The sequence below is a fragment of the Corythoichthys intestinalis genome, chromosome 6, assembly GCF_030265065.1.
Source record: "Corythoichthys intestinalis isolate RoL2023-P3 chromosome 6, ASM3026506v1, whole genome shotgun sequence".
Taxonomy (NCBI): Eukaryota; Metazoa; Chordata; class Actinopteri; order Syngnathiformes; family Syngnathidae; genus Corythoichthys; species Corythoichthys intestinalis.
In genome coordinates, this window is record NC_080400.1 from 40,918,482 (window position 1) to 40,944,352 (window position 25,871).

The following is a 25,871-nucleotide window of genomic DNA, read 5'->3' on the forward strand; positions in this document are numbered from 1 at the left end:
ACCGCATAATGCAGGTGTTAGTTTTGACTGAAAAAGTGAAGATGTGTGAATGTTTTGTGACTCTTGTAAAAGGGTGATCTGACCAGGGGCGGAACTTAGGGGAAAGGGGGGGGGGGGGGGGGGGGTGATGGTCACCCGAGCCTCTAAGGCGCCCGGTTTTCGGGCATAAAGTGGGCGTGGTTCGCCCAAATAGAAAGGTAAGATGATGCACAGAGCTGTATTATAGTGTTAAATGGGGGTCCCGTTTATACTCGTCGCAGATGGGTCCTGTTCAGATTTGTTCTGACACTGGATCTGACTTCAGCCCCTTTCAGACATACGCTGAACTCTAGTTAAATCCTAGGATTTGAAGGGGTAGCCCTTATGTGTAAAAGCGTGGAGGCTGATGACCTAAATGGCGGGCCAATCATCATTTCCTCTTTCTTCACAGTAAGACGAAAAGCGCAAACATCTCAATTATCACAACATGGCAAACTGGAAAGATAGCGAAATTAAACTGGAAACATGACGAAATTAAATTGCTACTGGACCTTAGAGCCGAGGAAGATTAAGTCTATTGTGCATCACTGGAAATGTGTGGATTATTTTGTTGCCGATGCTGACCAAAATAACGTAATATCAGGGTTATAAAATCCCGTCCCCCACCCCCTCCCCGCACAGAAAGTCGCCAACACAGGAAGTCTAAACGTGTCCAACCCGGGTAATTCCCGGTACATCTCCCCATATCTGAAAGCCATGGTATGGATAAATCCTGCTTTACCTTACACGGGAATTTACTGGGATATAAGTCTGTAAGGGGCTTTAATGTCATGTATGTCACTCAAAGCTGGTGATAAGCTCAAGTGGTTCTGACATTGGTTCATCTGCTAAAGCTTGACTGGTGTACCTTAATGTCAATTAAATGACAAATCCAGCAGCAAGAAAATATATTTTAATATATACTAGTACTTTACAAATGAAAACATGATCTTCTGGCACTATAAGTGAGATCTACCAGTTTGTCATGATCAACGTATTGGGCATCTATGTAATAATTTACATTTATTGACAATGGAGTGCTCAAACATGAAATTTTTGCTGAAGATACACGTTAATATCCAAGAGCTAGGGATATCCTGGTCGCATATTTTTTGCAGCCGAGTCCGAGTCACCTTATTATGAGAATCTGCCAATAGTGACTTCTAATCCGATCCTGGAGAAAAAAAATGTTTTTTTTTTTTTTTGTTTTTAAATTTGAACAAAGTTCCAAACATGACAGTATTGTACTTTTTACACTACTTCCTCTTCCGCTATTTCCGGGAGTGTCCAAGAGTATAAAATGTCAACATATTTGCTTCTTTTGGCAATGTCATTATATTTCTGGATTGCTTTGTTAATTTTTAGCCCTTAAAAAATTTCATTAAATTTAAAAACCCAAATTTTTTCACCTCTGAAAAATGGCACGATTAGCTCGATTTCCTATCACGTGATTGGATCAGGGACAACACTACCAAGAGCATAAAAATAATGGGTAACAACTTACTTGCTATCATGTCATGGTAGATTTAGCATGAGGGGAAAAAAAAATCCTCACTCAATGTACTTATTGCTGGGAAGGTAATGTTTGCACAACTTGGCCTAAATGGGATACTTTCCCTAGTTCTGGGCCCACATACGTCTAGACTGGCAGTTTCAGCATTTGGTGTGCATTCGCAGTATTTGAAAATAATGAGCAACAATAATTCAAGGTGATGGAATAATTTAATTCAATGCTTGTAACATGGTAATACTGAAGTCAGTACAACACTGTGATTATGCATTCTTTGAATTCTAATTTCTAGAATACTATAAAATCTTTTCCAGCTCAATGCCCACACGACTTTGTCCTGTATTTATGTTTCTATAACTACAACATACATGAGTTCAAAGGTGCTCTTATTTCCAAATTAAATTTCAGTGACAGTGACTTACACTAAAGTGTTTTTGTCTAGATGGCTTCTCAACATAAAATGAAATTCCTGTCATTGCCAGTCTGCCAGAGACCGCCATGCAATGTATTGCACCAAAATTGATTACAGTCAGTGCCCTTCCTTAATAATTCTTTAATATACCCTGCAATTAAAATTATTTTTGAAAGAAGAGCTTTCGTATGCCGACCTTGCAAGTCATTTTCGTCAAGCTCACTATCTGTTAACATATTTGATCTATAGTAAGGGAAGAAAGGCGCCGGAGGCACTGTTTAAAGTAATTGATTGACAGTGTTTCTGGCAGAGGAAAGCCATCAAAGTAATGCTCTTACACCATTTAGATGTACTATATGACATATTGTTCAGTCTGTGCAGAAATCAATGATGCACTGACAAGCATAGAAAATTTGCTTTTTCTTAGCTTAAAAGCACAATTCTCCGGTAGAGACATATTTACAGTCCATGAAAACAAATAAGGCATTTGCATCTAAGAGGAACAACATTAAATGTCCCCGGTCTTCTTATCTTCTCGTTAGACCGCTACAATTGGGTGGCTACAGAGTGATTGTGTGGGGGACCATATCCGTATGACACTTAGAACGTTCCACAACCTCATTACGAGCACGACAAGCCAACTCTGCGAGAGTACGAGGCTGGCGGCCATGAAAGGACTGTCACTTTTCCTCAGCCACAGTTCAGCCTCCCCCATGTTTGTGTGTATTTGTTGTTAACAGTGTGAGTATGCGAGAGAGCATGAGAGGATGAACAAGAATGACAGAGTGAGTGAACATATATGCACTGTATGTGTTTCAGCAATGTATAATTTATCCATCTGAGGACTGAGGTGTTTGTTTGCAACCAGTCATATGCAACAGTCCAAACATGACAGCTGAAGCGCAACTTTAAAATGTTTTCCAAAGCTAATGAGCCAAAACAGACCAATGGCGTACCGCAAGCAACACGTCACTTCCGCTCATTAATATTCATGACATTAGCTACTGTTGCTAAGTAGGGACAGGCCACCGTTTGTCCCTAATAGGAAATGAATGGAAATCGTGTACGAAGGAGATGTTTACAGAGCTAAACCTACCAATTCTCTCCGAAAATGATGTGCCTGGTGCCAAATTCACTGGCAAAGATGTGGAAGAACATAAAAATGTTCAGTTAAAGAGATGGCTTTAGTGTCGAAGGCTGAAAAAGACGAAAAAAACGAGCCGACCTAAGCATAGCTTTAGCTTTTTTATAGACGCGACTGACAATGACATTCTCCTGTTCCAACAAGCTATCCTTTACCATCAGCCCTGTCTTTCTTATATATCCTCTGGTTGTCCAACGTTTTTACCGTTCTTGGGGGTAATTTAGTTAGCTTTGTGTAGAGATTGCAAATGCTACTCAGTGACAGCCAACGAACACTTTTAATGTCTTCATTGATAACAAATCTTGATCCTATAATTTATTTACAGTTCCCCCTTACTAAAGTTGTTTTTTATACATATATATAACAGAAATGGTAACAGTGGCAGTCAGATACCATTGTAATTCTTCTCAGGTCATTCATTGTCAGACAGAAGCAGTACGGCACAACGTTACGCTAAAAAAATAAGTTAAAAATATAAAAATGGCTTACCTCTTTGTCCTCTGAAAGACCATGCCAACCCAACATAATGTTTACTGCATATGAAACGTGAATGGATTCGCCGAGCTGGTGTTAAAGTCCGCGCAAGTTGATTCGGTCTTCACATTTTTTCCTCCCGAGTTTTTGGTTTCCGGAAACGTATGAAGAAAACATCCTTCATGTGTCGTAATGTCTAGAGTCGTTTCTACAAGTTCCAAAAAAGCAATGCGTGATCGGCATGTTCGTTTTTGAAAGATTACCGGAGAAAAGTAGCACTAGTTATGTTGTGTCTATGCAAGGGAGGGTCTATAATGTCTCACTTCGGCTTTACTTCCGCTTTACGATGCGACGTCACGGTCTACAAATAGCCTGCGTGCGGTACGCCATTGGAAACTGCATGCCGAATTTCAGACGTATGGTTTGGTTTTGAAAATGTCTAATGGGGCACAAAGTTATGTTTTGTACTAGACCTGTAATTACTGTAGCTGTAGTACAATGTAGTATATTCTTGTAAACGCAATTGTGTTTATGAGACAACTGAGAAATGTTTGCCATAAGCAAAAAAACGATTAGGATGGGATGCCTGGGGGGAATTTTAACACATTGCCTTTAACAACAGTAATAACAGCTACCATGGCCATCTTTCAAGAATAGCATGTGTCGGTGTCCGTGTTTCCTTTTATTGTTGGGGAACTGAAACAATCATCTGATACGTTGACCTTTGTCACTGCAGGTCACTGATGATGACAGTAATAAACTACTACACTCATTGGTTTCCCTTAGTGAATTTTATCTGATATATAGCAAATGGATTAGCAAATACAGTGTATCACAAAAGTGAGTACACCCCTCGCATTTCTGCAGATATTTAAGCATATCTTTTCATGGGACAACACTGACAAAATGACACTTTGACACAATGAAAAGTAGTCTGTGTGCAGCTTATATCAGGGGTCCCCAACGACCGGGCCGCATTTGGTACCGGGCCGCGCAGAAATAATAAATAATTTATCACCGACTGCATTCCGGGCCGATTGACTTTGGCCTGTGCCGCTTAACACACCAATATCCCTGTCTACTCTAGATATACAACTACAGGATAGGAGGTTGTCATAGAAATGCATTGATTGGACTGTTAGCAGTACATCTTGTTTTGTATATCTATGTGCGCTTGGTCTCGATAATGACGTATGACGTAGATCGTTGACCATCACATTTGTTCCCGAAAATAATTAGCCCCCACACTAGAATCACTGAAAAACACATCTTTTGACATATTTTTTACGGGGAAAAGGGAACCTGACGAGCCAGCAGATGAGCCTCCAACCTCAAAGAAAACAAAATCTATGCTACTTCCCAATCACTAAAAACCCACGAACTGCAAAGGAGTGGATTCGTGACCCGTATGTGAATAAACCGAGTGATTCGAGCATGTCTGTGCAACAGGAATATCAGCCTATAGAGATTGCAAATCATGGCAACCTTAAACGTACATTTGAGACAACAACTCTACCGAGGTTCTGGATTAAAGTCATTTCCGAATATCCTGACATCACTAAGAGAGCACTGAAACGAACGAAACAAGCTCAGGCTTCCCACTGATTCAGCGGGTGAGTTGTATTTTTCCTGCACTTAGCACGACGGGGCTAAAAATAAATGTTATTTTATATTTGCAGAATTTTTCTGCTGCACATTGCCGGTGTTCTGACAAATTTGACATGCGCGTAACGTTAAAAATGACCGCGAATGCAGCGATTCCAAAGTACACACTACAAACTTTCTTTGAAGAAAGGAATATTAACTTACGTTTGCCATGTTAGCTGCACACAACAACTGCACAGAGCTGTCTCACTTAACGACTTCGCCGTGTCGTTAAGCATTAATTTACTCCATTTTCGTGTTGCACATTTATGTTTATGATATAAATAGTTTTTAAGCACCGTTGGATAACATTGAGAGTCCAGCTGAACATAAAAGAGGGCTATTTTCACCGCCACAAAAGCTTTGAGAGCAAAATTTTATGAGGGTGCAAAATTTGACAGAACACCGGTCCATGAAAAAAAGACCCAAATCACACCGGTTTGTGGTGCAAAAAAGGTTGGGGACTCCTGGCTTACATAATATAATTAATTTATTTATTCCCTCAAAATAACTCAAAATATAGGCATTAATATCTAAACCCCTTGCAACAATAGTGAGTACACCGCATGGGAACTACGTACATCCCTAAAGGCCCAAATTGAGTACTGCTTATCATTTTCCCTCCAAAAAGTCATGTGACTCATTACAGGAGTGCTGTCAGCATTGCTACAAATATTGAAGAGGTGGGGGGTCAGCCTGTTAGTGCTCAGACCATACGCCGTACTCTACATCAAATTGGTGTGCATGGCTGTCACCCCAGGAGGAAGCGTCTTCTGAAGACGGTACACAAGAAAGCCCACAAACAGTTTGCTGAAGACATGTCAACAAAGCATATGGATTACTGGAACCATGTCCTAAGATCTGATGAGACGAAGATTAATTTGTTTGGTTCCGATGGTCTCAAGCATGTGTGGCGGCGACCAGTTGAGGAGTACAAAGATAAGTGTGTCATGCCTACAGTCAAGCATGGCGGTGGGAATGACCCCCCCACCTCTTCAATCTCTGCAGCAATGCTGACAACACTCCTGTAACAAGTCACATGACATTTTGGAGGGAAAATGACAAGCAGTACTCAATTCGGACATTTAGGGATGAACGTAGTTCCCATGCGGTGTACTCACTTTTGTTGCCAGGGGTTTAGATATTAATGGCTATATTTTGAGTTATTTTGAGGGAAAATAAATTAACTCTATTATATAAGCTACACACAGACAACTTCTCATTGTGTCAAAGTGTCATTTTTTCAGTGTTGTCCCAAGAAAAGATATACTTAAATATCTGCAGAAATTCCAGGGGTGTACTCACTTTTGTGATACACTTTACATTATTGTTGTTGTTTGCAGTGAGTAACAACTGATGTAGATGTTTTAAATATTTGAGCTGCTTTATTTCGTTACTGTTTGGTAGAAGTACAATAATGATCAATTTTGCATAAACATTTCTGGCAGCAGTCTACATTGCGTAGTGGACCTGCATCAAGTGAATAGTCCGGCCAATACTTTTCCGTTTATATCACACCAAACACTGGTCTGTCATTGACTTTGAACAACATCCGGAGGAAATTTGATTATCACTTATGTGTCACACATACAGTAAATGAAAACACACACTGAAAAGTGTACTCACCACACATTGCACCCGAGGGGCAGCCAGAAACACTTTTCTTTCTTCTGTTTATCCGAGCATGATGTCAGTTTTTTCCAATCCTGTTGCCCGTCAGTTCCTTTATCCTTCCTATTCTCCTCGTCTCAGTGCCCCCCGCTCACCACTGCTGTTCATTTCCAGCTTTGTTGCTGGTGGGCTGCATCAAAGCAACACATGGTTCTCCGGGTGTCATTTGGAGGGGGTGAATGTTCAAACACAAAGCTTGATCAGCACACACAGGTCTATGGCATCACTCGAACATGGATAGCAAAGGTACTCAGGAGTATATGCACAAACATGAACACGAATCTGGTCTTTCAACGGCTATAGACTGTTGCCCTGCTTTATTAATGTGTTTTTTTTAGGAATTGGATATTCAGGTCAGAGTGAAGGGCTTATGGCTTGATGAAATTAAGATCTATCAATGTTGAGAGTCATCTATCAAGAGGTATTTTGCTGCAGAGATACAAAAAAGATATGCATTCAAGATCCTTCTGGTGCAAAAAACAAAAAACAATGTTGTGCTTTCTTAAGCTTTTAAAGGAATCCAACACTGGAAGATTACCAAAAATAAGGCTTTTTTTTTTTTCAGGGAAAGTCAGAAAGGTTGTATTCTGCCCAAGATGAAAATTTAAAAAAAGAAGAAGAAAAAAAAAAAAAAACAGATTGGTAGCTGGCAATAATTAGTAACACTTAGTGGATTTCAAAGCAGGTCATTAGTCTTTTAAAAATGTAATTGTCTATTTAAGCCGATAATTCATTTAGCTCTCAAAATAGATATGGCTGCAGCCCCATTTAATTTTAATGGTGTTGCAAATGTTTATTTCTTTTCTCTTGACAGTCACAGCTCCGGTTCTTCTGCAAGTCGTCATTGCTCTTTCCTCACACCTGACTGAGCACCTCCATGAGGCCACGTGCCGGCCACTACGATGTGTACAGCTCAGTTGGCTGCAGGATGTCAACATAACCTGACATACTTGCCAACTTGTCTAGTGCAAAAAACCCACATGATGAAAACAGTTTTCCCTTCCCTGTTTTCCCCTCTGTCGCGGAGGAAGCAAGTTGTTTCCAGAGTGGCCTGTCAGCATGAATTTTTAATAGGAGTCTCTTGCTGTGTCGTTGTCACAGTTAAAGTTTCCATGCTGTCTTCGGCGTGGTGCGTAGACTGGCATGTTTTCTCATTTGCAGCGTTTCTATTTTAGTCTCTTTTCTTTAACTCCTGCTCAGATTGTTGCTCTGTGGCCTGAATTGTTCTGCCTATGTCATATTTGTAGTCATTTCCGATCTGTGACAATCATCCAGTCTTTCTCAAGAGTCAAAACAGTGAGTCATAAGTACCTTTTCAGCTCGTGTTTCTCTTCTTTGAAGTCCTTTTTCCAATGTCCATCAAGGAGGAAATCTTCAGTGACCTTTCCCTCATGCTAAAGCCATCACTTTCTTAACTCTTGTCCACCTCTCACCTTGCTCATCCTCCCACAAGCGGATTCACTTGGACCACTCTCTCAAAGTCACTGCCTCTTGCCGGCACCTTCTTACCTCATCCCTGTCTGACGACTGTACACGTCTGTTAAGGTCTGCTCTATTTCTTTCCCTGTGTCTCTCACATTTCTCCTCTAGCTCACTCTAGCCCCCTCCTGCATACAAAACACACAGTATTTGAGCTGCTGTGAGTCATACTGCTCTCTCCTCCCTTTTTCTTCCAGAAGCTAATAACTGCCCATTTTTTAAGTCGCCCCCTAAGAACTTGCCTGCAATGCCTAATATCTTTTCCCATCCCATGAGCCACAATAGTGCCAGAGCATACAGTTGAAACTGATAGAATGAGTTTAATGCAGAAAGGAAAAAACATATCTTTCTTTCTGCCTTCTTGAGGCTCTTTTCAGGTCTGTCAAGTACATTACAAGAGCTCTCCTCCTCTCTGGTCCATTCTTCGAGCATGTGTGCTTTCAGTAACACGAGTATTGCTTCAGTGCTGCTTCACTCTTGGGGAAAACAGAGGAGAAGATAAAGCAATGATCAGTGCTTTTTGAACACTGCAGTAGAGAGATTCAAAATGTATTAGAGTTGAGGGATGTGGAGATGAATAAAAGAAAAGAGAATGTTGCCCTGGGGATCTGTGGAACTGACTAGTGAGGAGATATGGAGGGGAGGGAGAATTCAAGGAGGAGACATGGCTCGTGTGGGTGGAATGTTGAGGAGATTGTAAAATGGATATGGAGAGAAGAGAGAGGAGGAGCTTGCCTACCAGCGAAAGATAGTTAGATCTACGTCTATGGGAGACAAGAGGTGAAGGCATATGCAAAGATTTATGGATGGATTGCTGAATGGCTTGATAGGTTGACTGTTTTTATGACATCCGGCAGATCCAGAAAAGACTACTGCCTGAGGCCTTTATTAGTATACAGCTAGTAATATCAGATCGATTTATTTGATATTTTACTTGAATGGGAATCCTGTTATGCTTTCTTTCGTCATGGCTTCTCCTCATCCTTCTGTCTGCACTTGCAACCCCAGTCTGTGCTATCTCTGAAATGCAGCATCCCCCCTCCCCTCCTCCCTCTCGGCATCACACCCTCTCTCATTCAACCTAACTCATCCCGTATTTGCCTTCCTCCACCTCTGTTTTCTTCTCTCCGCGATATATCTCATCTTCTGTCACCTTTTTTTTTTTTTTAAATACGTACTCTGTCCCTATTTGATCACAATGCAGCCTAACCGGTCTACTGTGTAATACAATTTGCCTGCCCTTTCGGGTTAACCGTTCCACCAAAGTCCCTTGCTGAAGCAAGGAAGCTTCTGGAACAGGAGTGACAGGCAGTGGAAAGCCTTCTGAACATGTGAACACCATTCCCAATTCGGCCACATGAATTATACACTGGCAATACATTCACAGTGTAGTTTAATGCATGTCCACGCAGAGTAAATGCAAGCTGACAGTCAGTTTTTCTTTCCATCTAGTGGTTAGAAACAAAAGCATAGCAAAAATGGGCATGCAGTTTAACTTTAAGTGCTTGTTATGTGCAGTATGCACACATACCTGAGCAACATACTCCCCACTAACACTGTGGAGACATTGCTAATGAAAGGGGTTTTCCTGCAATAAGACCAACAGCTGTAAATCATTGAAAAAGTAAACAAAGAGTAAACTCTGACACATACACTATACTGTATATATTTATATATTATATATGTGTATGGCGGCACTGCACATCACAGTTCTGAGATCAAGGGTTCAATCCCGGGTTTCGGCCTTCCTGTGTGGAGTTTGCATGTTTCCCCCGTGCCTGCGTGGGTTTTCTTCCTTCCATCCCCAAAACATACGTGGTAGGCGGATAGAACACTCTGAATTGTCCAGAGTGTGTGCGTGAATGGTTGTTTGTCTCATAGTGCCCTGCGTTTGGCCTGCAATCAATTCAACTTACTACTCGTAGTTAGCTGGGATTGGCTCCAGCACCTCCACAACCCTCGTGAGGATGTACAGTCATCCATCACATATAGTTGTTACAGTTTTTCTCGAATGTCAGAACACATTTCAGGAAACTGCCCTCTGTTTTCTCTGAACTCTAAACACAAAACACTTTTCTCAAGCTAGCTCCACAAAAACTCGCATTCTCTTTGCAAAATGAAACTCTCACTCCAAAACCCAAACTTTCAACCACAAAACCCAAACTTTCACCACAAAACTGTTGCTCCTATGGCCAAGAGTAAACTTTGACAACAAAATGGTCCTCACAGCTTGCAAAAATGTAAACACTATTGGATATCTATCTCACACTTCAATAAAAATTGAAAACACAATGTTCAAGGTGTGATGTTCTAAATACCCCATCATCTGTATAGTCATCAATAGTAAGTCACAGATTTTTAGGGGAATTGAACCCCATTTATTGATGACAACCTGTACAAACGTACTTTTCCCAAAACAAATATTTCAAAAGAGAACAAAAGTATGTATGTACAGTAAAGAGGTACAATGGGGTCTGCGGGGGGGCCTGTGCAGGGGCCTGCCCATCACGTCGTCGGGTGGGGTCAGGCCACAGGATCTCGTCCACATCGCAGGCTATATTTTCCCTCGCCAGGCAGCTGGGGAAGAAACCTCTGGCATGCCGGACCCAGTCTGAGTAATCCCCCGCATCATCGCAGGCCGGGTCTATGGCCCTGAGGAGGTTCTCTCCACTATATGGTTCCCGGTGATACACCTTCCACCGCCATGATGAGAAGAACTCCTCTATGGGGTTGAGGAAAGGTGTGTAGGGTGGCAGACATACGTTGAGGAATTGTTGGTGTATATTGTACCACTCTCTAATCTGGTGTGGTGAAAGCCGATGTTATCCCAGATGATGACATAATGTAGATAGGAGGAGGCTGTGCTGGAACCAGATTCTGCTGCTCACGGTCAATCAGGATATCCTGTAGCTCTCCCAAGAATGTGAGGAGACACTGGTTGCTGAAGGACCCAAGGAAAGCATCAATTTTGAGTCGTTGTGCATTCTCAACAGGCCAACGTGGATAGTCTCATGTGTCTTCAATTTTGAGTTACCGTGTTTAAGCAATGATGCCCGTGCTTTCATTGTGTTCAATTTTTGATGTCTGAGTCTACCATTTTGAATGGTATGAGCAAAATGTGTTCAGTGAATGAGAATGTGTTCATATGATTGCGCAAAGTGTGTTTTAGCAAGTGCAAAAGTGTTTAGCCTAAGTGTAAATGTGTTTTGAGAATTGCAATTGTGTTTAGAGTTTTATGAAATTGGAGATTGAGGTGAAATGTGTTTATAGTTAAGCCAACTAGCGGCCTGATTTAACAAATGTGTTTAGGCAACTGGTCATTGTGCTCAGAGATCAAGAAATTGTGCTTTAGCAATCGAGAAAAACTGTAATGGGGACCAGAACTGACGGTATAAACTGAAAAACCACAAAGTAGTGTCACCTTTCCACCCTCCTTTTTTAACATACATTGTGTACTGTATGTACATTATCAATATATGTTTGACAAAGAGGGAAACATCAGTCTCATCTGGGTTATCTGTCCACACAGTAAGCCTGTGTGTGCCGCGGGGTGTGTGTGAGTGTGCATCAGTGTTGTTGAATATCTGTTTGCATTGCGTATTTCCATGTGTTGGTCAGTGCTGTGCCACTAGCCTCAAGCATCACCCAATAGCACCATCTGTGCAGCCAGAAAATCAGTGTGTGTGTAGGTGTGTATGTAGGGGTGAGTGAGTGAGTGAGTGAGTGAGTGAGTGAGTGAGTGAGTGAGTGAGTGAGTGAGTGAGTGAGTGAGTGAGTGAGTGAGTGAGTGAGTGAGTGAGTGAGTGAGTGAGTGAGTGAGTGAGTGAGTGAGTGAGTGAGTGAGTGAGTGAGAAAAATGTACTTAATGTGACTGAAATGTTCTCTTTTCTACTTTTTCGTTTTATGAATCATTGAGGTTGCAAACCTAGATTGCTACACTGCGGTTGCATCTCGCTCCACTGTAAAACCTGCACTTAATGTTTCATTATTACAAGACAGATCAGTGCTTTGGTAATTGGAGCTGACATCAAATTCCTGCTAGTTGAACAATTGATCAGTTGTGCTAGGAAAGCTAGGAAAATAATGTAATTTAAAAATCTGCGGGGGGAGTCACAATTGAGTATTGAAGAGCGTATCCTGTATATGGCTCCGCAAATTTTCATATTTTCTCATTGCAAAGATGATGTGCATTTTTACCTTTAGGACACAAGCTTATATGATCTAACTAGGTCTCCTTGTTTCCAATGATTTTCAATTTTGAAAATCATTTAGTAGTGATTTATTCAGCAATCATTGACACTTAAAGAGCAGACAGACTTACAGTGGGGCAAATAAGTATTTAGTCAACCACCAATTGTGCAAGTTTTCCTACTTGAAAAGATTAGAGAGGCCTGTAATTGTCAACATGGGTAAACCTCAACAATGAGAGACAGAATGTGGAAAATAAACAGAAAATCACATTGTTTGATTTTTAAAGAATTTTATTTCCAAATTAGAGTGGAAAATAGGCATTTGGTCACCTACAAACAAACATAATTTCTGGCTCTTACAGAGCTGTTACTTCTTTAGGAGGCTCCTCTGTCCTCTCCATTTGTTACCTGTATTAATGGCAGGTGTTTGAACTCATTCTCAGTATAAAAAAACACCTGTCCACATCCTCAAACAAGCTCTCTCAAAACTCCACTATGGCAAAAACTGAAGAGCTGTCAAAGGATATTTAAAACAAAATTGTAGACCTGCACTTGGCTGGCAAGACTGAATCTGCAATAGGTAAGCAGCTTGGTGTGAAGAAATAAACTGTGGGAGCTATTTTATTAGAAAATGTAAAATATACAAAACCACTAACAATCTCCCTTGATCTGGGGCTCCATGCAAGATCTCACACTGTGGGGTCAAAATGATCCCAAAAACAGTAAGCAAACTCTCCAGAACCACATGGGGTGACCTCATGAATGACCCGCAGAGAGCTGGGACCACAGTAACAAAGGCTACTATCAGTAACACAATGCGCCGCCAGGGACTCAAATCCTGCACTGCCAGACGTGTCCCCCTGCTGAAGCCAGTACACATCCAGGCCCGTCTGCGGTTCGCTAGAGAGCATTTGGATGATCCAGGAGAGGACTGTGAATGTGTTATGGTCAGACGAAACCAAAATAGAACTTTTTGGTAGAAACACAGATTCTTGTGTTTGGAGGAGAAAAATACTGAATTGCATCCGAAGAACACCGTACCCACTGTGAAGCATGGGGGTGGAAACATCATGCTTTGGGGCTGTTTTTCTGCAAAGGGACCAGGATCTGTGTAAAGGAAAGAATGAATGGGGCCATGTATCGAGAGATTTTGAGTGAAAATCTCCTTCCATCAGCGAGGGCATTGAAGATGAGACGTAGCTGGGTCTTTCAGAATGACATAGATCCCAAACACACAGCCAGGGCAACAAAGGAGTGGGTTCATAAAAAGCATTTCAAGGTCATGGAGTGGCCTAGCCAGTCTCCAGATCTCAACCCCATAGAAAATCTGTAGAGGGAATTGAAAGTCCGTGTTGCCCAACGACAGCCCCAAAACATCACTGCTCTAGAGGAGATCTGCATGGAGGAATGGGCCAAATACCAGCAACAGTGTGTGAAAAGCTTGTAAAGAGTTACAGAAAACATTTGGCCTCCGTTATTGCCAACAAAGGTTACATAACAAAGTATTGAGAAGAACTTTTGGTCTTGACCGAATACGTATTTTCCACCATGATTTGCAAATAAATTCTTTAAAAATGAAACAATGTGATTTTCTGTTTTTTTTTTCACATTCTGTCTCTCATGGTTGAGGTTTTATCCATGTTGGCAATCACAGGCCTCTCTAATATTTTCAAGTGGGATAACTTGCACAATTAGTGGTTGACTAAATACTTATTTGCCCCACTGTACATGTACTAGAACATAAAGAATAAGACCCATTAGGGCTGGGAAAAAAAACGACAGAAGGAAGGAGAAAAATTAAGAATACACTACAATCTGTATGTGCTGTATATACCTGTGGGCATGCGAGTCCTATAGAATTCTGTCGATCTACCACTTTCTGTTTTGTTTTGAATGCCTCGTAGAATAAATCCATATCAGTGCAGCTGAAGAAAATCCAGAAATGTAATCATCTTACGCACAAAAACCTTCATAATATTCCAATTGTATTTGATCTATTAGCCATTTAACTGATTCTGTGAAAAATAACATTAGCTTTCATTTTATCTATAGCATTAAAATACTCTACAGCGTGGTGGCTCTTTTTAAAAAACATTAATTTCTGAACAAACAAAAATGATTTGAAAGAGAAATTCCCGTGCAAATCAAATATACATAGGCAGCTTTGTGAATATTCATTCAGAAAATAAATCCTCAAATAGGAATCTGGGTCAATATGCACGCATGCAGTTACAGTACATATGACTACACAGTCTTGTGGCTCTCTCATGCGTTGCTTCCCGGCGCTGCAGGAAGCAACTCATAAGGGGGAATCTATTTTGTGTGTTCAAGTGAATGCATTACTGCATTAGATTAAGCATTATAAACAGCTTTTGATTTGAGTCATCTCATTAGTGCAAATGGTCACAATTCTATTGCAATGTGCAGGTATGTTTGAATGTAAGCTAAAAAAAATAAAATAAAAACCATGTTATAAAGCTGTACTAAAAGCTCCTAAAAATCAGATAAGGTGAAAAACTAACAGCATTGCAACTTACAATTTCACTTGGTGTCATAGTAAAAGCTCCCACTTGTGTTTTTGCATTTCACGAAGTAAAACCAACAGCGACTAATAAAGGTTCCAAGTGAGGACTTTTTATTGACCTTATTACTGGGAGCTTAAATGGCTGGCAAAAAACAGAAATTGCACATTCGAAACATCGTTACATTTACACACATATATATACTGTAAAACATAATAAATGTATCGAACTCAAAAATAATTATTTAAGTGATTACAGATGAATATTTTAGTGATATATTGTATGGTTCCTAGATTTTTTTAACGTACCACACAAATGAGCTGTAGAATATTAAACCTTATTCAATTAAAGTGGTATGAATCTTAACAGCGCTCAAAACTTTTTCCTCATTCAACTACATAACAACATTTCACTGTTATGACTGGGATTACAGTGTATTTACAGCATCTTCTGTATTTTATTTATTATAGTTGACCATTGTAGCTTGTTTTGATTAAAGTCCTTGTTTTTTTACGATTTAATCGCAATTATTTTAAATCGATAAACATAATACTGTATATGATACACATGAAAAAGATATACCGTAGTTTGCAGTTATCTTTATTAACATTACAAACACTCTTTGTTCAAAGTGGAAATTACATTCAAAATACAGAATGTCCAGCATTTTTCCTTTAATTTTTTTTAGTACATACAATACTATATAACAATTGAACTTGACAAAAGGTAGACCTGCTGAAAATACATAGTAAAAAAAACAAAAAAGACTAAAAACAAATATCATCCCAGATAACATTTGACTGTAAACCATTGGCTGATGTTTTCCTACTTCATCTGTAAAGAACCTGCAGATAAAATGGATACAAATCTTAAAAATGAATGTTTATTCTTTTATTCATTCCTGCATGTATTGGTAACTATTTGCAATTGGTCATCACCAATGTGGCATGAAAACATACACAAGATAACCAGAGGCATAATTAAATTCTAAATGAAGCACATGACCGACGTCCTCTTTAAAATAAACTGCTGTGTGATGTGTTAGATGTGTTGTTTTGTCGATTTTGTTTTTTCCCCATAAATACCGTTTGTCCACTGTTTCAGATGATGCAGTTACATAGACTTCATAATTATATTGACGGGTCACACCCGTCAGACACTGCACCAGGCCTTCAAGTAGGTGGCCTGCCCACAGAACGCATCAAGAGGAGTTATTGTCAAAAACACGCACGCAGCGATCTAATGCTGGATTAGGTTGAGAAAGTGAGAAAGCTGTACAGATTACATACAGGAAGGATTGTCTCAGGAGTGCTTTGTTCGAGAATTCATGGTAATTATTACTTTTCATTCCATGCATGAATTTTGAAACATTGTGAAAAAAATCCATGGGAAATATTAGCCGCTATGGCATTGGTGTCATAGTTCGCAATATTTACATAAAATGACTGCTAGCTGCACGTTTTTTTTTATTGGCTTTCAACCAAGAATCAGGACTGTTTTACAACCATATTTATAAAGAATTCAGGGATTTAAGCATTTATTCATAAGAATTTTCAATGGAAAAAGCTCTTTGTTTATATAAGGCGGCCACAGCACATTTGACATATTTACATACGTAAATAAATGTGAACTGCCCGGTTCTTTGCTCTTTTAACAAAAAATCGAGACTGCTGTACGTCCATATCTTTAAAGAATTCAGGGATTTAGTATTTTCAACGGAAAAAGCTCTTTGTGATGATAAGGCGGCGCTACAGTGGCTTAAAGACTAGCAGCACATTCGACAAAATACGTAAAATAAATGCTAATTGCCCAGTTCTTTGCTTTTTTAACAAAAAAAATCAAGACTATTTTACATCCATAACTCTAAAGAATTGAGGGACCTACGCATTTATTCAGAAGAATTTTCAACAAAAAAAAACCCTTTGTCTGTTTTTCCACCCGGTCAGCTTTGACGGAGATAGGCCTCCTATTAATCGGCCCCGCGACCCGTGTCCCGTCAATATCATTATGAAATCTTTGTCAGTTACTTGCTGCCAGTTACTGGACACTATTTTCAACACAGGGCCTTCTTTTAAGAATGTTTCAATGTAGTGAATTTGTTGTGATAACCTATGTACTATACATCTGGTAGATTTTAACCTGAAAGCAATATTTTTACTCCTATAATACAGTCCTTTCAACCTATCACATCTTCTCACAGATGCTAACCACAGATAACCCCCACATCCTCTGCATGCGAACAGTTGTGCTTCCCAACTCTTGATCGCTTGCACTCAAGCAGCGACCTTTCCCCGCCCTCACACTCCACATCATCCAAGTAGATCCTGACGCTGCGATCTGCCTGGCCCAGCCCAGCCCTCTTTATAATAGCCATTGCCGTTGTGAAGCCGAGTTGTCGACACACTACAGTACCTGCCTTAGTGGTGAAAAGGTCATCGCACACAGTCCCCCACTCCCCACGGATAAAGATCTCAACTCGTCCTCTATCCGATAGACCATCGGCGCTGACAAGACGTACCGAGCCAACGCGCATCCTTCCTCCTCCTCTTACTCTTTTATAACCGTAACCTCTGCTTCCTCCCCTGGGCCGCTTATTCACTTGATTTCCTTCCTGTCCGTCTGTGTTGTCAGTCTTCTCTGCTAACCCAAGTTTCCCCTCCTGTGTTTTTGTCTGAGTGGTGTTTATCAGGGGTCGTTGGGGCTTGTAGGGTGTAGGCTTTGGGTTCCAGTATGGTGGCCGTGGTGTTGTCAACCTCCTTGGATGCTCAGGATAACGTGCAGTGGTCAAAGCCATGTAGGTTTGCTTTGTGGACAGAGGAGGACGAGGGAGGGGGTAGGTTACTGGTCGGGACGTGGCAGTTGGGTGGGGTTGAGGGGGTCTCATGTATCTCCTTGTTGAAGTGGCGGTTGGGGTTTGAATCCCAGAGGAGGCTGAGGTGTAGAGAGCCGAGCGATAACCTGAGAGAGAAACAGAATCACCCTCTTTACTTGAATGCTGGTATTTTTAAAGAGAAATGCTTGAGCATTACTATCGCACCACACTGAAGCCATTCAAAGAAGCAAAGCTGAAGGAAACATGTAAACACAGACACAAAAGGATCATTGTCCAAACTGAGACTGATGCAAAAACATTTATTCCAAATAAATATTGCCAATGTAAATGATTTAAATTAAAGTAGTGCAACTCTTGACATGAAAAAGGCATAATTTATATAGCATGCTTGAGACTCTTGTACCAGCCAACGAATAGCACGCTGTTCAGTTGAATGCAAAGAAATGAAAGCAACTTTTACACTGCAACTTAATCAGATGACAGCAGCTTCTTCTTACATCTACAGTACATCTACTACAACTCTTTATAACGAGAACATACAATATTTGGAAAACAATGCAGTTCAATATAAAGTTACTCATTAATGCTGACTATTTACCGTCAATAATAAGAATACGGAATCATGAAAAGACAACTGAAATCTGCAATTTAGCAGGATTAAATGAAGTATCTATGATTGTCTTATTAAAGTGTGTAAAAGAAAAAAAAGCAGGGACAAACCTTTCTATTTAAAAAATCAAATATATTTTAACAGTTGTAACTCTATATTTAATATAGAATCTGTTCATCCGGCTGAAATTTAAGTCACTTAATCATGACAGTTAAAACATTCTATTTTAGAATAAATATTGAACATTTTGTGCAATACCATAGACTTCATAATATATTGACGGGACACGGGGCACTGACACTGGGCCACGCCTCCGGGAAGGGGGCCTGCCCACACCTTGGGTCAAGAGGAGTTATTCTCAAACACGCACGCAGCGATCTTACGCCGGAGTTAGGTTAAAAAAGTACAAAAGCTGTACCGCATACAGACAGGAAAGATTGTCTCAGGAGTGATTTGTTCGAGGATTCGAGGTAATTATTATATTTTTTCGTACCATGCATGCATTCTGAAACGTAATGAAAAAAATAAATGGGAGAAATTAGCCGCTACAGCATTGGCATTCTACTTCGCAATATTTACGTAAAATAAATGCTACCTGCTCGGTTTTTTGCTTTTGACCAAGAATCGAGACTGTTTTACATCCATATCTATAAGAAATTCAGTGATTTAAGCATTTATTCACATGAATTTTCCTTGTAAAAAGCTGTTTGTTGTGACAAAGCGGCGCCACATTGGCTAAAAGATCAGCATCACGTTCGAAATATTTACGTAAAATAAATGCTAACTGTCCAATTTTTTGCTTTTAAACTAGAATCGAAACTGTTTTACGTCCACATCTATAAAGAATTCAGGGATTTAAGTATTCATTAACAAGAATTTTCATCGTAAAAAGCTCTTTGTGTTTCTACTCGGTCAGCTTTGATGGAGATAGGCCCCCTATAAATATGCCCCGAGCCCCATGTCCCGTCAATATATTATGAAGTCTATGGCAATACGACCCAAGTGTGATGATTAAAATGTAATTAATCAGCTTTGAGTCAGGATAAAATTAATATCTACCCTGAAAGGCAATAAATCACAATCAAAAATGTAGAAAATAAAAGCGGAATGGGTACATCAATTTTTACCCAAAGAGAGTCATCTAGGTCATTACTTTAAATAAAATAAGAGTAATAATTAACTCATGATTTACCCAATAAACAATCAGTATCCCTACAAAAATTGCCTGAGATTAATTTGTTTTCCAGTTATTTGTTAGCAAGACAGATTGCAGGTAAGTTGCGATTGCAAATAATGAACACTTTGAAAATTGATAAGTAACCTGTGTTAAATAGCTAATAGCGTGCAAAACTGTAGTATAAAGTTAGTGTGGCACTGAAGAAAGTGCCAGGTGTGCCACTGGTGTGCACGCTTCGACTGGTGGATTGAATTTTAGTCCTGATAGTGGACTTGTTTCGGTAAACGGGTGTACCAGTAATCCTACCGGTGGGTGTAGCTTTGACCACAGTGGCTGCCAAAGTGGTGCGAGCCAGTGTTGTTCCTATTGTTGGAGCCGGCATCTTTTTTTGTTTTCTTGTCGTTGCAGGTATTGGTGGCAGAGGCGAGGCTTTTCTTGTTTTTGGAGATAGTGTTGTAAATTTTCTTGCTATTGCTTTTCTGGTCGGGGGTATTTTTCTTGCCGTTGTCGTGGGAAGAGGGGTGGTGGCTGGAGTCTTGTCGATGACTAATTCTGCCGTACATAAAAAGAATAAAGAGTAAAATCATTATGTACTCACAATAAAATATACCTTCATATTTGAATCAACTGGTAAGACAACTTGGCCAAACAAGGTATTAAAGTTTTGGCACCACTAAACTGTTTGGTTTGGGGCCGTTTACTTGGTGACTCTCCGAGAAGACGAAAAATTTCATGTTTGCATTTGTATGGGCCCGTCTCCATTCGAACAATGTTGCAATTCCGCATGAAAACGATGTAGTATTCATGCCAGGCCCTATGGGGCAGTGCAGATTTACAAGGCGACAGCGAATGATGCACTTTGACCCCACCAAAGTTCCTCAGCCCCAGAGGTTGCGCTAGACTTTTTCGTTGTCTGTCATTTTGACTGACAGGGTCATAAAAATCCGGTCATAATCTATTTTTACCCGGCACTTCAATTTTTTAAATGATGATAATGACATTGTGGTGACCCTTTGTTTGGCATAATTCACCTTTCGTACTTGTGTGTCCATTTGGCCGAGCGCGTTACCGGCTACGACACAGTCACGTGACAGAGACACTTAAGAGCCGCGCGCGTTCCGGCTTGAATAGAGAGTTCACAGAGAGCAGCAGAGATACAGCGGCTGGACACAGCAATTCGAGCTAACAAGACTCTTAACATTGCATACCGCTTCAACATATTCAATAGTATTTAGTTTTCATTCATTTTCAATTAATATTCTGTCCGAACAAGCTTAACAGCGAATCCACACCGTGCCATCACACATCAAGCAGATGAATATGTAACTTTTTCTCCGCAGTGACAAAAACAGCTGACTGTGGCCCCAGTAGGTAGGCTACATATGGAACAATGAAATTAACAGTTCACCTGCTGTGGCCTGAACGGAGTCTTACACCTTCCTCCTGGTGTGCATGGACTTGAATTGCGTGCCCGCTTGTGCAGTCCCTGTTTTTTCACCTCTTTTATCAACACTATCGTCGTTTTGGGGCTTTTTGAAGAAACTTCGGACACTCAGTTGCCTTGACATTTTTCAGAGTAAGGCCAACGACGTCATGCAAGAGAGACGATAGCTAATTAATATGCTCACTCGCCACCCTGTGGTCTGGGGTGTGAATTGCAACCTGTCAAAATGACAGATGGACTTCAGTTTTTTCCATCACCGTTTTAAAAAATCGGTCAACGACGGAAAATATTCGGTTAACGCGACCCCTGCTCAGCCCGGATAAAAATATGCCCGCCCACTTGTAGCGATGGCATTTTTCTTTTGTTCAAAAAGGCACGAAAATGGAAACATTCAACATATTTAATTTAAAAATATTTTTAAAACACTAAATAACAGCCAACATTCCACCACATTTGCTGTTTTTAATGTTTAGTAGCACCGCTGTGCAAACCCCAATGTGACGTGTACGAGTGCTGACGTTTCGGGGCGGTCTCGCGCCGCTGGAGCCTTTCATATGCATGCGGAGATAGCCCCCCTCAATCCCGGCAATCGAGTTCTTTCACTTGGGAGGCAGGATTCAGAATTTTTCGTCTTCCCCTTCCGTCTTCGCCGACACCATATGCACGCGACGCAACTCCGCAACACAGTCATTGCGTCTTTGTGTCGCAGAGTCGCCATGTAAACTGCCCCTTTGATATAATGTTGGATGGAGCCACTGCGCTAGGTACAAGTATAATAGCAATATAATTAGTGCTTATTTAAGATTTTAAATAAGTACAATCAAGTTTTTGTCAGTAACTTGTCATTTTGAGTATTACGTGAACTTATGAGTTGTGCTTGAGTTTTCAAGTTTTGGAGCGAAACATACAGTTCTGAGTAAGTAGACCTTGAAATGTTAAGTTGTGCTAACTTGTTCTGGTTCCTAACCATATGTTCTGCTCACTTAAAATGTTGAATTTCTGCTTACTTAACATCAGGACTGCTTTCCTAAAATTTTGGTTTCTGGCGATAACTTGCATTTGCAAGTTTTACATCAAAACTTGCAAGTGAAATAATTTGACTTGAAATTTCATGTTTTCCACGTTTTGTTGATTTATTTTTTTCATATATGGAGGAAAACACAGACATGACTGAAAAAGCAATTTCTGCTCCTGCACCCCTCTTTAAAATAAACTGCTGTATTTAAGCCAAAACAACTGTTGTGTTTGATGGGCCAATCTGTATATATGCTGCAATAGCAGATTCATGCCGCACTAAGCTGCAGAACTGTTTTCATTTGTTCGTTTTACCCAGGAAACCCCCGTTTACAGATGTCACTCAACCACTTTTGTTTCAACCCAGCCACAAAAAGAAAGTAAATACAGTGAGGCAAATAAGTATTTAGTCAACCACCAATTGTGCAAGTTCTCGTACTTGAAAAGTTTAGAGAGGCCTGTAATTGTCAACATGGGTAAACCTCAACCATGAGAGACAGAATGTGGAAAAAAAAACAGAAAATCACATTGTTTGATTTTTAAATAATTTATTTCCAAATTAGAGTGGAAAATAAGTATTTGGTTACCTACAAACAAGCATGATTTCTGGATGTCAAAGAGGTCAAAATTCTTCTAACTTGGTCTAACGAGGTCTAACGAGGCTCCAATCGTTACCTCTATTAATGGCACCTGTTTTAACTCATTATCAGTATAAAAGACACCTGTCCACACACTCAGTCAGTCACACTCCAAACTCCACTATGGCCAAGACCAGAGAGCTGTCGAAGGACACCAGAGACAAAATTGTAGACCTCCACCAGGCTGGGAAGACTGAATCTGCAATAGGTAAAACGCTGGGTGTAAAGAAATCAACTGCAGGAGCAATCAATTATTAGAAAATGGAAGATATACAAGACCACTGATAATCACCCTTGTTCTGGGGCTCCATGCAAGATCTCACCCCGTGGCCTTAAAATGATAACAAGAACGGTGAGCAAAAATCCCAGAACCACACGGGGGGACCTTGTGAATGACCGAGAGAGAGATGGGACCACAGTAACAAAGGCTACTATCAGTAACACAATGCGCAGCCAGGGACTCAAATCCTACTCTGCCAGGCGTGTCCCCCTGCTGAAACCAGTACACGTCCAGGCTCGTCTGCGGTTCGCTAGAGAGCATTTGGATGATCCAGAAGAGGACTGGGAGAATGTGTTATGGTCAGATGAAACCAAAATAGAACTTTTTGGTAAAACACAGGTTCTCGTGTTTGGAGGAGAAAGAATACTGAATTGCATCCGAAGGACACCATACCCACTGTGAAGCATGGGGGTGGAAACATCATGCTTTGGGGCTGTTTGGATCTGTGTAAAGTAAAGAATGAATGGGCCATATATCGAGAGATTTTGAGTGAAAATCTCCTTTCATCAGCAAGGGCATTGAAGATGAGACGTGGCTGGGTTTTTCAGCATGACAATGATCCCAAACACACAGCCAGGCCAACAAAGGAGTGCCTTCGTAAGAAGCATTTCAAGGTCCTGAAGTGGCCTAGCCAGTCTCCAGATCTCAGCCCCATAGAAAATCTGTGGAGGGAGTTGAAAGTCCGTGATGCCCAACAACAGCCCCAAAACATCACTGCTCTAGAGGAGATCTGCATGGAAGAATGGGCCAAAATACCAGCAACAGTGTGTGAAAAGCTTGTGAAGAGTTACAGAAAACGTTTGGCCTTCGTTATTTCCCACAAAGGGTACATAACAAAGTATTGAGATGAACTTTGGGTATTGACCAAATACATATTTTTCACCATGATTTGCAAACAAATTCTTTAAAAATCAAACAATGTGATTTTCTCTTTTTTTTTCCACATTCTGTCTCTCATGTTTGAGGTTTACCCATGTTGACAGTTACAGGCCTCAGTAATTGTATTTCTTATTCAAAATGTCTATCATTTTTAGCTTAGAATCATTAATTGATGTCTAATATTTTGTTTAAAAAAAACAGACTTTAAAAAGTTTTTCACTCGCATATTTTAAACTTTTAAAGAAATTACGTCACAACGAAAAAATGGTGTCTGTAAATAAGTCATGAATATCTACCTCATAACTATGACTTAATTTTGTTTTTGTTTTTTTTGTTACTGTCGCATTTTCCCCGATATGTTAGATGATAACTAATCGATCCAAACAAAGAAAAATTTGAAAAAAAAAAAAAAAAAACGTTTAAAAGAGTAAATACATGAAAAAGAACATCTCAACCACTCCTTGATGTCTGCGATTTCTGCATCGCGGCCCTTGTTATGGTAGTGTGTTCCACCCATAAAATCCTCCAAAAATCTTTCTGTGGCCATTCACATCTGTGTCTTGACACTCGATGATACATGCTACGTGGAGTTTTTGGATCAAAACAAGGTAAGTACGCAATAATATCTCGTTAAAGTCATGGCGTCTTTAATTCTGCTCTTGCGTGCCCTTACCTCCAGTTAGGATTTTGAACAGGAGGGCATTTAAAAAAAAAAAAAAGTTTTATGTTTAAATGCCCTCCTGTTCAAAATTTTTCTTCCCCCAGAAAAACGAGATTTTAAGCTTTCCAATGATGTATCACACATGCATATAGGACAATTTTGAGTTTGGCCAAATTGGGGGTCTCAGAACAGAATTTCAAGTCACCTGAGTGTTTTCTGCCATATATAAAGTGTACATGAGCAAGATGTCATGTAATACATCCAGTAGTAGAATGTAAAGAAGTAAAAGTACTACATACATTTTTATGTATCTACACTTTACTTGAGTACAAATATGAAGTGGTACTTTTTACTTTTACCTCACTACATTTTTACAGCGCGTATCTGTACTTTTACTCCACTACATTTCAAATTGTCGCCTGCTTTACACGTTTGTTTTTTTTTCCCTCATTATCAATTGATTGTTTCGTTTTCATGCCTCTGGCACAATCCAAGTCTCGTGCAACTGTATCATAATTGAGCACTAGGTGGCAGCAACACGAGTACAAGGAAGATGAGGCAGGTGAACTATAGACCAATAAAAACCACCTCACTCTTGCACAATATGTGGCGGTATGCACTTAATAGTTGCTTGCAATCTGCCATTAAACAAAATTTTGGAGTTCTTGAGCTTGTTGTGCTTCTGTTTACAATGCAGTCAATTTTATTTCTTATTTTTTTCCATTTTGCAAATTTTTAAATATAACTAAGCAATCAATTAATTTTCTGGTTCTTATTTTGAATATTGACTCAGATCTCGAGAGACAGCGAGAACCAAAAGTGGTATTTGCCATGTGGCATTTTTTTTTGCCATGTGGCATTTTTTTTTTTTTTTTGTCATGTGGTATTTTTTTTTTTTTTTGCCATGTGGCAAAATGTTTTTGCCATGTGGCAATTTTTTTTGCCATGTGGCAATTTTTTTTCCCATGTGGCAAAATGTTTTTGTCATGTGCCAATTTTTTTGCCATGTGCCAATTTTTTTTTGCCATGTGGCAAAATGGATTTTGCCATGTGGCATTTATTTGGGGTATGTGGCAAAATGCATTTTGGTTTGTGGGGGGTATATGGCTGTTTTGCAGGCCATACAAGTCCATGCCATTGACGGCTATGCACGTCCAAATTGTATTTTCATTTTAAATGGCAGAAAAAGGTGTGTGGCTGTGTTTTTTGACCCTACACTTTACATTAGAGCTTATTGACATTCAACTGTCACCCCAAGTAAGGCTCTGCCA

At 40.1% G+C, this 25,871-nt stretch overlaps 1 protein-coding gene and 1 long non-coding RNA gene across 2 annotated transcripts in view; both read right to left on the bottom strand.

The window, feature by feature from the left end:
- Positions 1 to 8,448, bottom strand: part of LOC130918053 (uncharacterized) — a 30,038-nt gene extending 21,590 nt beyond the window's left edge. The window contains exon 1 of the long non-coding RNA XR_009063554.1: positions 6,829 to 8,448. This is a non-coding gene — a long non-coding RNA (uncharacterized LOC130918053). The remainder of the gene's footprint in view (positions 1 to 6,828) is intronic.
- A 7,340-nt stretch (positions 8,449 to 15,788) lies between these two features.
- si:ch211-136a13.1 (HHIP-like protein 1) overlaps positions 15,789 to 25,871 on the bottom strand; it is a 76,089-nt gene continuing 66,006 nt past the window's right edge. Inside the window, exons 13-14 of the mRNA XM_057839597.1 lie at positions 19,991 to 20,236; positions 15,789 to 18,022 (exon numbers count right to left, since the gene is read on the bottom strand). Of these exons, the coding sequence (XP_057695580.1) occupies positions 17,268 to 18,022; positions 19,991 to 20,236 (1,001 nt within the window). The 3' untranslated portion in view covers positions 15,789 to 17,267. The remainder of the gene's footprint in view (positions 18,023 to 19,990; positions 20,237 to 25,871) is intronic.